Source organism: Ziziphus jujuba, chromosome 6 (genome assembly GCF_031755915.1).
Source record: "Ziziphus jujuba cultivar Dongzao chromosome 6, ASM3175591v1".
NCBI lineage: Eukaryota > Viridiplantae > Streptophyta > Magnoliopsida > Rosales > Rhamnaceae > Ziziphus > Ziziphus jujuba.
Window position 1 is genome coordinate 27,597,815 of NC_083384.1, and position 13,429 is coordinate 27,611,243.

The 13,429-nt window shown below is 33.8% G+C and overlaps 2 protein-coding genes and 1 non-coding gene across 6 annotated transcripts; 1 reads left to right on the forward strand and 2 right to left on the reverse strand.

Moving 5' to 3' along the window:
* The first annotated feature begins 28 nt into the window (after positions 1-28).
* Positions 29-4,847, forward strand: LOC107405977 (uncharacterized). Of its 3 annotated transcripts, XM_048464555.2 has the most exons (4): positions 29-188; positions 507-595; positions 1,493-3,404; positions 3,937-4,847. In XM_048464555.2, exons 3-4 carry the CDS (start codon positions 1,509-1,511, stop codon positions 4,267-4,269), a joined length of 2,229 nt encoding a protein of 742 aa, XP_048320512.2. In that variant the 5' UTR covers positions 29-188; positions 507-595; positions 1,493-1,508; the 3' UTR covers positions 4,270-4,847. The 3 variants fall into 3 exon arrangements, with proteins under 3 accessions (XP_048320512.2, XP_048320511.2, XP_015868549.3); XM_048464554.2 differs by lacking the exon at positions 507-595; XM_016013063.4 differs by lacking the exons at positions 29-188; positions 507-595 and adding an exon at positions 675-922.
* Positions 4,848-4,905: 58 nt separating this feature from the next.
* On the reverse strand, positions 4,906-4,977 carry TRNAD-GUC (transfer RNA aspartic acid (anticodon GUC)). The gene has a single exon. It is a non-coding gene; the product is annotated as a tRNA-Asp (tRNA).
* Positions 4,978-5,524: 547 nt separating this feature from the next.
* On the reverse strand, positions 5,525-10,724 carry LOC107405979 (uncharacterized). 2 transcript variants are annotated; one of them, XM_048464577.2, is made up of 10 exons: positions 10,419-10,724; positions 9,799-9,868; positions 8,227-9,484; positions 7,962-8,080; positions 7,573-7,697; positions 7,237-7,336; positions 6,803-6,868; positions 6,544-6,627; positions 6,176-6,261; positions 5,525-6,062 (listed from the first exon to the last, which is right to left on the reverse strand). In XM_048464577.2, exons 3-10 carry the CDS (start codon positions 9,455-9,457, stop codon positions 5,825-5,827), a joined length of 2,049 nt encoding a protein of 682 aa, XP_048320534.2. In that variant the 5' UTR covers positions 9,458-9,484; positions 9,799-9,868; positions 10,419-10,724; the 3' UTR covers positions 5,525-5,824. The 2 variants fall into 2 exon arrangements, with proteins under 2 accessions (XP_048320534.2, XP_048320535.2); XM_048464578.2 differs by having other exon boundaries at positions 8,227-9,518.
* Positions 10,725-13,429: the final 2,705 nt, after the last annotated feature.

Sequence of the window (13,429 nt, forward strand, 5' to 3'; positions counted from 1 at the left end):
AGTTTTTAATAAAGAAAGAAACACACAGAAAGATTGTAGCATATGATGACTAGAAGGGCATGGCTTGTGTAGCAGACATGAACAGGAGCTTAGCAGCTCTCTGTCTCTCTTTGCAAGTCTTCTTCTTGTGAGAGAGAAAGAGAAACTTCAGTTTGCATTCTCACTCTTTCCCAACATCTTTACACAAGGCATGCTTTCTCTCTCTACCATTATATCATCTCACTCTCTCTTTCTATAATATATGACTCACTTTTTATGTCTATTGTGCTTTACTGCTGTTGGGTCTAGTATGTTTTTTTCTTTTTTCTTTTTTTTTTTCTTTTTTTTGGGTTTTTCTCCCTTACCCATTACTTTTTTCTTTTTTCATTTTTTAAATTTTTTTTTTTTTTTTAGTATGATAAATTTAAGTGGCATTTCTGGGTCAGAGCTTACTGTTCTTTAAGTGTGGGGTTTTGGGTTTTTATATTTTTTATTTTTTCTAATAGTAGATTTAGTAAAATTTTCAGCTTTGGAGATTGAAGAGTGATATTGCATCTACTGGCATTTTGTGGGGTTTTTCTTTGGTTTCACTTCTTTGAGTTTGAGATCTAGTGGGGTAAGACTATTTCTTCAAGCACCGTTTTTGTTTTGTCTTTTTTTTTTTTTTTTCGGTTTTTGTTTGGTTGCTTTTTGTTTTGGCTTGGAGTGCAAGTGAAATAAAGCAGCTGTTTTTAATGTGTATAACTTTTAGCTCTTTAACTTTATTCATTTTCGGGAGTTTATAGAGATCATAGGATCCCTTGTTGCTGTAGGCGTATAGGGTTTTTCAGTTTTATACTAGATCAAGAAGATTCCGGTTTCTTCTTTTTTTTGGTCTCTATGATCTCAAAGTTTGGAATCATTGATGGGGTTCACTTCTTTTCAGAGACTGGTTTTTGTCAAGGTTAAATTTTTTAAACTATTTCTCTAAGAGTAGAAGATGCTGAATAACTTTTATTCTGATTTTTGCTTTAATTTTGAGCATCTGAGTCTATGATTCTAATAAATTATTTGTGTAGAAATTCTAAATGCATTGGTACTATTTATCAAGCAGTTGTTCTTAATATCTGTTTTCAGTCTTCATTTGCTATCTTTTTCTGCTTTCTGAAAAACTGAAGCAGATACTGATGTACTCTGTTTTTTTATTTTTTTTAATTTAATTTGTCCCTAATGAAATAGGTGGTGTGTCTTAGTTCATTGTATTGTAATTTAATTGCCAAAAAAAATCATATATGGAAGATTTTATTCTTGTGATATTAGGATTTAAACTCATGCGTGTTTACTTATTCATTGATTACCTGGTTTGGTTAAAGAAAATCTATAGTTCTGCAGATTAGAATTTAACAATGAGGTTCAGGTTAGAGTTAAAGTTAGTTTCCATAATGTTTCATGATGCAATTGGTGGATAGATCGTTACCATCGTTTCTGTGCATTGTTATGTATTTCTAATTTCCTTTTTTTTCGTTTCTTTTAGAACTGCATATCTCTCAATGGGACTGGAGATGAAGTTGGACTTTGGAAAAAACAGTGCAGTGGATCTGAGCCCTAAAACTGTTCTTCCATCTCATCAACATTGTTCTTATGTTGGGAAGAGAAACACGAAAGGAAGGCCCAGGAGGAAGGACGATTTATTGAGCTTGAAGGAAGATTTTAGAGAAATTAGCTTTCATCGCTACCGCAGCACTTCTTGTAAAAGCATTCCATCTAGATCTTTTGGACAGGAAGGTAAAATAGAAGTTAAGCGAGGTTCCATCTATCAAAGCTCCAAAGAAGTGAGGAAAATAAAGAAATTGAGCACTATTGAAGGAAGGAGGAAAATCAAAATGTTGCCAAGTAGTGATGCCTCTATCTCTTCTAGAATTGTCGACTCATTGTGTAATTCAGACAAGGAAAGCCCACAGAGGAGATCTCAAGCAATGTCTTCAAATTCAAACTCGATTCCATCACCTGTTAGCAAGCCTTGTATAGTGCCATCCTCATCAGACGGCTTTATTGAGATCTGTTTGTATCCAGGTAACAGGGGAAAAAATTCTGTTGAAAGTGTAGGTTCAGGTTCAATGGATTTGAGTTTGGGAAGTAAACCAGTTGCTGGTCCTCTAAACAATGGTAATGAGCTTCTTGAAAGAGAGGCGGTGCACACATTTCACAAGTCACTCTCTACCAAGGTGGAAATGCGCCATTCACCTTCTCCATCAGAAAGTGATTGCTCCTCTAAAGCCAGCTCAAAGTCCCGGTTCAGCCCCATTAGAAAGATGTTTGATCCGTTCATTAAATCGAAGTCTTTGAGAAGCCCCTTAAGTTATGCTCTAGAACCTGGTGAGGTGAAAATAAAGGGGATGAAAAACAAAAGGGTAAATAGGACATATTGTAAATCTTTGTTGGATGACTTCTCAAATAATGCACGGGATCCAGAATATAAGTCTACCCTTGGTGAGAGAGATAACCATCAGTCCTTTTTTGCATGTTCACCAGTTCACCTACATGGATTCCTCAAGTTAGAAACTAAACATGGGATACCATTTTTTGAGTTTTCATTGAAGTGCCCGCAAGATGTCTTTGTAGCCAAGTCATGGAAAGTGAATGATGCATGTAACTGGGTGTATACGTTTCACTCCGTTGACAGTGGAAAGAAGAGCAGTGCAAGTGGATGGGGTTTGTTTGACGGCGACAAAGATTCTTCAATGGTTGGACAGATGCAAGTTTCCTGTTATCTATGTTCAGAACTAAAAGATGGAGTTTTTGACAACTCCATGGTGACAGAGTTTGTCTTGTATGATATTGCTCATGCAAGACTAAATGTGGCAGCTCAAGAGAACTCTAGCTGTACCCTTGATGCTGTAAAATCATCCAAAGATTCTAATCCAGGCTTGGATAGGCAAACTTTGAAGTTGGATGATGTGACTCATACATCTTCTGTCAAACTTAAACAAGACCATGCTACCTACGATGGTCAATTTAATTCGTCAAATCCTCACCCTTGGCCAACTGCAAATTTGCATCCAAATCTTGAAATAGCAGCTATCATAATGCAAGTCCCATTTGAGAAGAGAGAAAGCTTAAAATACAAAAGAGGGGATAAGGGCAGTGATAAAGCACCTAAAAACCTTCTAAGTCTCTCAATTGTTGAGCAGAGGAAAGAAGACCTTCCTGAGAGCAGAAGTCCAGAAAAGGTGAAGGTGGTAATCCCAGCTGGAAACCATGGTTTGCCAAGTGCTGAAAGCCGTGGCCCATCATCATTACTGGATCGGTGGAGGTTGGGCGGAGGCTGTGATTGTGGTGGATGGGACATGGCCTGTCCTCTTGTTGTTTTGGGCAATCCCCATTTTCAATTTGCTGATAATCAACCACTTGTAGAGAATCAGGGGCCTCTGGAACTTTTTGTTCAGGTAATTTCTTTTCTGATGGTAGAGAATATTTTCATGATCATAATTGGATAATTCATGAGCATGTTATTGAAAATTTGGATAAATATAATTCTAGAAGCCACTTAAAATGCTGGCCTACACACAAGGACGGCACTCAGATCTCTTACAAAGAACAAAACACCTGAAATAGTGGGATTTAGATCATTTTTTATGTGCATATTCCTGTACATGGGATGCATTTTGATTAATTATATTTTCTGTCTCAAAAAAGGTAATTGACTTGCCTTTACTTGTTGGCCAACCTTAGTTATAGCTTAACCGTGTTTTTGGGGAGAAAAAAACAGTTAGGGATGTAAAATTAAGCAGTCAAAAACGTAGGCATACTGTGACTAATAAAATGGTAAGAACTGAACACAAGTAACTGTTTACTCCATGCCTAAGCATTGTCGAATGACGTTGATATTACCTTATCATCCTTCATTCCATTTAAGTGTATGCTAATATAGACAGAAAAGCATCTTACAAGGTGTTGTTGGTTTCTATTTGAACACAGGGAGGAAAAGAGCAAACACCAGCATTGACAATGTCAGTTGTCGAGGAGGGACTATATGCGGTTGATTTTCATGCCCAGCTATCCACATTACAAGCATTCTCCATCTGTATTGCTATTCTGCACAGTACAGAAACCTCTTCTGCTGGACAAATGCAGGAGAGAGACAAACAGTTGCCGCATTGCAATTCGCTGAAGGTACTTATTGAGGATGAAGTGAAATTCTTAATTGAAGCAGTCACAGCAGAGGAGAAGAGGAATGTCACAAAGAGGGTAAAAGAAATCCCAGCATCTTTTGTTCTTAACCCACCATTTTCTCCAATGTCTAGAGCATAGGTTCAAGCCCAGCTTGCTTTGGTACAGCTATTACACAATTTGCCACAGAATCTCATATTGGGGGTCCAGAGACCACCCCCAAAACTTTGATAAAAGATGAACTGCATTGCAAAAACATTGGAAGACAGCAAAGGTCAAAAATGCCAGTTCCAAGATGAATGATATATACTGGGGGTTATATCATGTGGATAGATTTATGGGATGAACTAAAAAAACCTACTTGGTATGGCAAAAATGGATTTCTTCAAATTGTATCAAACTTTTTGAAGAACGTGGCCTGCCAATTCTTGCCTCGGTCTATGGGTTATTACCATACCTGCCAGGATCATTTCATTGTATCATTTTATTCCCCAATTTTATTTTTTATTTTTTTTTTAACATCTATAATCAAAATTTTAAACAGAATAAGATGTTGTCCATATTGTAACATAATAGTGGGGAAAAGTAGTAATCCAAAATGTTATTTGAGAGATAGAAGTCATTTTCCTCTTTTCCTTAGTATTTTGTAAGATGGACCTCGTTTGTGGTATCAGAATAACAATAATAAAAAAATATATCTGGGACTTTGTTAAATAGTCTATAGAAAAATGCAATGTGGCATTACAAATCTGTATATCAAAATAACAAAATCGATCCCGCCGTTGCCGGGGATCGAACCCGGGTCGCCCGCGTGACAGGCGGGAATACTCACCACTATACTACAACGACTTTGTGTGCGAAAACGGATGTACTTTATATATTTTTATGGCAATACATATTTGAGCTGCAAATTGCAAAGTTGAAAGTAAAAATATTAAACTCTTACCTTTTTCACATTGGTGAATGGTTATGATAACTTTTAATTGGAATATTTAATTTTATTATTTTATTATTTTAATATTAAAATTTTAATATTAATACATAATTGAATTCTTTAACGGTAACCAATTAAATTGTTATATGACATATAAATCTCACTAATTATCGTTTGTTAAATAGTGACAAATAGTATTTTTTAAAATATTAATGTTCTTACCAAACTCGATTACCACATTGATGGGAGGCAAGCAAAGCTGTAACAAGTTTTTGACCTACTTGATAATGCAACAAAGATTAGATTAGCATAGTGGGTACCAATGAATATGAGAAAGATTTCTTCTGTTGAGTATCCTTTTTGCAGAATTTATTAATAAACATTGGCTACCAACTGGAGCAGCATTGGGGATTGGGACAATGGAAAAACATGATGCTACTTTGTATATAAGAAATCTTAGAATGTACCAAGCCAAATAGTGATTTTTATTCCCCATATGACGGTCAAAAAGAATGAAGTTCTATACAATATCGAACATTAATTTTAAGTTCTCTACAACTCTATTTCCTGCAAATTAGAACCTTCTTTTCAAACCGCTCTTGTATAACAAACAACACCAGTGATATACAGTTGGCTGATATACTCTCAATCTACCATCAGTTGTACACCCTTTACCCACAAAATATTTTCACATCAAACAAAATTTTCCAACTAATTGCTCAACTACTGGTTTCCACGTTTCGGTTTTGCCCCTGTTAAAGATCAACTATGATGCATGCAGCCTGGTGATGCTGACGTAGAGGATAATGATGATGTTTTTAAGGATGTTGTCACGCAGGATGATGGTAATAATAGATCATCTTTCGTGCTTCGTTGGCTTTGGATTCTTTCTCTGTTGGATTGTGGAATCTCCAAAGAAAATACTCTCTTGAAAAATTCATATGATGCAAAGAAGAGTGCTCCTTGAGACATATACATGACCAATCTTGGGGTCAATCCCCTAATAATAACAATTACCACATCAGCAATACAGCTCTAATGAAGGCATTCACAAATAAAGTGCATGGAAGATTCGTGACTGAGATGATAATGCAGAAACAGAGCAACCCATACCTGTAGAGGCCCCTCAAACCTTCATTCTTCCCTATTTCTTGAAGGGCATGAATCACACTGTTATATTGTCTCATGGATCCAGGAATCTGCAGAACATCGACTTTGTAAGAAGCATAACAGATACACAGGCACACAAAAATTTACATCAAGTTTTATATGGCTTTGATATTCTTTGGCAGATATCCAATCTAAATTTCTATAAATGACCAGAAAAACCTGTCAGCATGTCACCAATCTAATTTTGTGGTTGTGATATTCCCTTTCACAACATGATTTTGCTTACTCTATAGCCATTTTAAAATGGCACACTAAGTCTAACCAGGAAGCCAATCATGGGCTCAATGAGACCATAGACAAAAGTTACTGACCTGTGTCTGAAGTCTTGTCTTCACCACATCAAAAGGAGTTGTGAATAAAGCAGCAGTGGATCCAGCTAGTCCTCCACAAACTAGCTGCAGGGATGGAAAAATCATATTGCAGGATTAGAAGAGAATGCAATAAAAAATAAAATGGAAAAAGCAAAGAGCCACTTGCAAACAAACAATAAAAATGAAACTATTTTACTAAAATAAATTCCAAAAAGAAAAAGAAAAAGAAGAGCTGGGGTTGAAGAAAATGGGAACATACCGTTTGAATTGGGTTGGGCTGAGCACTAAATGACATCAATTGCTTCAAGCTTTCGTAGGTGTAGAACTACATAAAACAGTAAGAAACCTTAAAATTTACAAGCTGGAGTACAGAAGAGAATTATAAAGGTAGTAAAAGATCAAAATGAGTAAAATAAAAAAACAATGTGAGGCTGCCATGCTTTTTGATCAGGAAGTTCCCGTCCTTTAGACAAAAAGTCATTCGGTAAGATGAAATCTTGGTAATAATGTTTATGTAAAAAACTCATCCCCTCCCCGCATAAAATGGCAGTGAAGGTGTTTCCTCTACACATACTTTCTACTTACAAGTTTCAACCAATGCATTCCTCCCACTCCCTCTCTTTTCCTTAATGTTTTTTTGCCAAGCATTCTAATCATTAGCCACAAAGTCATCTGGTATGCAGAAATTCTAACCTTGATAATCGAGTGTGGAACATTTCTACAGAGTACCGCTCCCCATCCAGCATACAATGAAGGCAAACCTCCCTTTCTAATAATTCCAACCATTGCATTCCTGGAAAGACAAAACATTAAGAGAACAATCAAAACACATAACATTATTCGAGGAATCATACAAAAAAGTAAATTGGTTGGAAAAGAAGCAATTCCAAAAACTTGAAGAAAGTAAAATACTTTTGAGGCGTTTGAGTCAAGAAGCAATTCCAACATTAAACATGATTTCTACTTGAAAGTATACAATCTTTGGATTGTGATACAAGCCAAGATAATACTAAGATCTTAAAGGTATACCAGCAGTTGTTATAGTGTGAACCAACTTGCATCTGCTGCTTTATACGCTCACTAGGAGTAAAAACAAAAGAAGTAGCGATGCTTGCACAACCACCTGCCACACAGTGAGCTAGAGGGTAATATTCCTGCATCAAAGACAAGGATTTGATTTAGTCTTTTGAAAAACCATCTAACATTACAGTTGGAGTAAGACAAATGATAGACACTCTTTATAATGCTTCACAATAATTTCAAAATGTTTTAAACCAATCTAATTTCCGTTCTCACAGCCCACTCCATAAAAATAATAAATAATAATAAAATAAGGGGATGTAGAAACATGCATACAAGCCAGAGAAACAAAAGACAAGACAAAAGAAGATAGTTGCAGATCAATGATCAAGAAGTACTTTGGGGAAGAGCGGAAGCAAAGTTCCTTTAATGGATTCATATGTGAACGTGTAGATGGCAGAAATTGGAGCTGAAGATGCAACATTGGTAGCAATTCCACGGTAAAGTCCAAATAAACCTGAAATAAATAAACTCCATCAAATTTCTCTACAAGGCTCTATGGACAAGTTACATATAAAAAAACCCTTGTAGTCGTTATACTATCAAAACAAATTCTTCAGGTTAATAAGGCATAGTAACTTTTATTCCAATAGAGCAACTTACCTCTATCTGAAACAATTGATTTCCCAATGTAGCAGACAGACTTCTGTTCTGCGCGGCAAGATTGAATAACGGTCTTAACTGTATCAACAGGATGTAGACAAAGACTAACAAATATGCCAGCCAATGCTCCTGCAAAGGCATGTTCTTGCTTCGCAAGACTATACTGAGGTTTTCCACCAGCTGATGAGCATATTTCCTTCTTAAATTCATCCTCCTCACTGACGAGCTTTACAGGTTCTTTCCTTTTGTTTTCGAGCAGTTCATTATCATCAGCAATATCTTCAAAAGCACCACTATGGGAAGCTAGTAAGTTAATATAATAGTCTGTATACAGTGTCCTTATACTGCTCTCGGCCTTAATGTCTTGGACAACCATAAGGAAATAATCTGAATTCAGAGAGTATCTTGCATTGCTCTCCAGTCCTGCAGCAAAATATGATGATGAATTGTAGGGTTTGGATATATTTGAATTATAGTCAGCATTAGCAGTGGTCAGATTATTTGGAGGACTGGTACTTTCTCCCATTATGCCCTCAACCAGACTAACGTTATCTCTTGAAATACAGTTTTCTTTACTTCTGTTGCCTACCTCAATAACTTTTTTTGGATATCTTAAGCGAGCATGAATTATTTGCTTAACCCATCCATATACATTTTCCAATTCATATGAGATTTCTACACTTGAAATCCCCTTTCCCCTCCAAGATTCATTGTTGTTCTCTTTGCCCTTTAGCAACCTCCAAAATGACGAATGTTTATTATTTTTACAAGAAGTTTCAAAAGCTGACATCTTCTGGATTACTTTCAGATAATCCAGATCTGATTGTATGGATGAAAACTGACCAGCACTCTCTAAATCAACACAAAAGTAGTCACTCTTAGCTGAATTAGGTACCTCGCCATGCTCTTCCCCACCCAAAGTACCAAAGATAACTTCTTCCTGACTGCTGCAGTCCTTGTGTTTCAAATTTGCCTTTGGTTGGAAAAAAGCCAAAGGACCACTTGCAGAATCCCATATATTGGAAACCACTGAGATCAGCTGAGCAGTGCTCATTATCCCAGGAGTCTTGGGTTGAGATGCTTTGCTGCATTGCTTATCATTATTATCAGAAATGGTGATGGCATAATCCTCACGAACAAAACTAGCAAGCTCAGGTGATGTCTGAGCTTTGGTCCACCTGCATTTGATTAAAGGTGGATCACGTCTAAGTGGTTTATTGCGAGCAGCCATAATATTTTAAGAACTTCCTTGAAAAACCTGATCGCAGTAGAGTAACATGTAAGAACAGTAACTGCAACACAGATTAACAAACTATATAACTGAATGCAGACTAACAACCTAACCTAAATAAATTCACAGAATTGTTGGATAACCAAACAAGGATCACTAATGATTAAAAGGGGAACAAAAAATAGATCAGTAAAAGAGTTTGTCCAATCTACAAATGGAATTGGAAAGTTTACACATAAATTAAAGGATTCAACTCCTAATCATGTTGATTTAACCGTGAGACATTTTCAAATAATTTCAGTAAAAACGGTTAACAGAAAGCATGTTAGAAGAACTTTTACCATTCAATTCCTTGCTTTTCCTGTCTATCAACTTTTTCTGTTATACAGATTGAGTAGCAACAGAGTAACCCTGAAATGGAAAAGGAAATCACAAGTCACACACCCACATGCACTAAATTAACAAGAAGAACAATCATCCGAACAAAACCGAATAACATAACAGACCCATCTATATTCCAAGTAGTATAGCATGGTAAAAAAAAAAAAAAATGTAATCAAATTTCAAAATTATACATTTTAACAACCGCAATAATTGAAATAACAAGATATATCTTACTCAACCCAAAGGGGTCATTGCAGATAAAGTTTCTTTTAACAAAGAAAACTAGAAAAATTTGACACTCAATACAGGAACAAAAAAAATAAAAAATAAAAAAATAAAGCATTTTAAGCTCATTAGACTTGAGTAATGACTGCTCGACAAATGTCTAATGTAAGCATTCAGTTCATTTTAGCGTTAACTTCATTGAAAAAAGCGAAACAACTTTTAAGCAAAAAAAATCATAAAAATAAAATAAAATAAAATAAAAAAAGACATCTCAGCTTTCTCAGCAACCAAACAGCAAAATAAACTTAAAAATTTACTTGTAAAATGAAATGCATAAAACACCATTACTCACACACAAGGAGCTGAAGAAAGGGATTTATGTGGAGCCAAAATCAGTGTAAGATTCATTTTCCCGAGAAAATTCGTGGGAAAATTAGGGTTTAAGGAGGGTGGGTTTAAATAGAGAATTGTACGGAGCATAATTTCAAATTATATGATTTGTTTTTTCTTCGTCGGAAGGCGCACATTATGAAAAGTGCTCGTCGGTGTGGAAGAACCGGAAACTACTACGAATTTTCTGGTGCGGCGGGTTGTACCGTATAGATTTGACCTTATTCAATTATTTGTTGTTTGGTAAACTGGTATATGATTTTCTTGATTGTGATCGGGGTTTGAGTATCATGAAGATGAGAAAGTCAATGGTAGGGATTTAAAAAAAAAAAAAAAAAAAAAAAAAAAAAAAAAAAAAAGAGCACCAACGGTCGAGATTGAATGAAGGTTTTGTAGTGTTTTTTGAAGTCGTATTACATAAATTGTAACAAAAATATGTTTATATTTTTTGGTTTTGTTTTGTTGTATTTATAGTATTATATTATTGAAACTTTTTTCCTTTTAAAGAAATAATTTTTTTAACTTTTTTTTTATATAGATTTTCTACACATTTTTTGTGCAACTTACTAGAGAGAAATGAGAAAAAATTAAAAATAAAAACTTCCTAAAGAGAAAATAGTAATGCAAAGAGAGAATTTTGAATATGAAATATAGTTTTCTTGAGAGAACAACCTTTTATGTTGAATTTTTCTGCAATTAAGAAAGAAATTGCTTACCTCTAATTACATGGTGGAAAAATAATGTGGAACAAATTTTTGGTACTCCTAAAATAATGTAATATATATCAAAATCTTACAACACTTACAATAATTGACCTTACTACAATCAAACTTACTAAAAAAAGAAAAGTTATTGTTATTGATATATATATGTATGGAAATTCTATGGTGAGGACGGTCCGTATAAGAACCACAGTATTGATGACGGTTTTTCATAGTATTAAAGACGGTTTTTTAGAAAATCGTCACAATAATATGAAAAACCATCACCAATACTGTGGTCCGCATAAAGACCGTCCGTACCATAGACGGACTGTATATATATATATATATATATATGTATTTCCTTATGATAGTTCTCAATTATTTTGGAAAATATGTTGAAAAAAAGGTTTCATTCTTAATATCCATATTAACAAATATATGCAAGATAAACTAATCAATTATACATACATTATATATTTTATATATTCATAATAAATTTATCCGGAAAGGATATTTTATATATTCATATCCAACCAATCAATATAAAATTCTTACGCATTGTTCAATTCTATATTATTCTTTACAAAAACCCTTTCATTTTTGTTTAATTCGTGAATATTTGGATGAGTAATTAGAGTAAGGAAATGTCTCCTCATCTTTGACCTCTATATTTTGACGCATGACGATTATGACAATTACTTCCAAACATGTTGGATGTAGAAGCTCTTGTGTCAGTTTTCCAATTTGCTATCACCAACTAATCTATACGACTTCCAAAACCAACTAATTAAATCTATTATGTTTCTAGTTCTGGATTCACAACCTATAAATCTAGACTATGAAATAAGCAAAGAAAGAAAATTATTAAATATAAGTTTATTTTGAATATAGTAATGAACAATAGTAAAATGAAAAATCTGGGACCCACTCAGTAATTTTGTCATTGACGGTTATTTGATTAAATAGGATTATCAAACTAGACATGCTTTGTATAATCCTTGTAAATGACCATATTCTCATCAACCTTAGTTTTTAATATAAGGTTCTTATGGGTGTTTGGTAAAAAACAAAAATATTGAAAAAAATTAATTTTTGGAATCAATTTTTTGAAATTCAATTTTCTGAGAATAAATTTTTTTGGAATTTTTTTTTATACTATTTGGTTAATTATAGAAAAAAATAAAACTTACAAATAATTAAATAATTTTATATATTTATATTTAAAAAAATACGTAATATCAATTTTTCAGAAAATTTAAAAATGACATCTTTTTAATAGAATGACACATTTTTAATAGTATCCATTTTTTCTGTCAATTTTCTACATTACTATATTTATTTTTTTACTAGAATCCATAAATTTTTTCTTTTAAAAAAATTATCCAAATAAAAAAAAATTTACTTTCACATAGAATTTTAGATTTTCATTAATTTTACCACTATCCGACAATTTTAATAATTAAAAATAAAATATATTCTGTTAGAAAGTAATTTTATTTTTTAATATATATATATATTTACCAAAATATAAATGCTATGTAAATTATATTGATAATATGCTAAATAATAATAATATTATCAATATTATTGTTTAGTACATTAACAGGTCGATTTCGGTCAGTTTCGGTTAAAATCAAAACTCAGTGAAAAATCAAAAAATCAAAATCCCAAAAAAAGAGCAAATGACAAGAGAAAGAGCAGAGAAAGCTTTACATTTCCACACATATTTTTTTTCTATCTATTGTTACTGGTATATCAATAATGGAGGCAAGAGAAAGAGCAGAGAACACTTATCTATTCACTTTATATTTTATTTAAAAATTGATTTCTTGCTATTACACAGGTTTTTACACCGCCAAGTCAAAAGTTTTGTTTAAATATTTCTAAATCTAAAATCATGTCCTTACAAGTGGCAAAATATCAACCATACATTAAAAATGATTAATTCTAAGTTAAGTTTACTCAAACAAACCCATGGTAATTTAGTTTAATAAAGCCAAATTACTGCACATCAACTTTCAACATCCACAAAACCCTTCTGTCTTTGATAAAATGACAAGAAGCCAGAGCAAGTGAGACCCAACTCACTGTTGCAGCCTCATAATCAAAAACCAGAGTACTTGAAGCCGCGAGTACCCAAAATTCCCTCTCTTTCTCTCTCTTCTCTCTCTCTCTCTCTCTCTCTCTTTCTGTGCTCACCTATATGTACGAGCTTGGCAGTATTCTTGCTCATTTCTCTTTTATCATGTTGTTCTCTCTCTCATTCTTA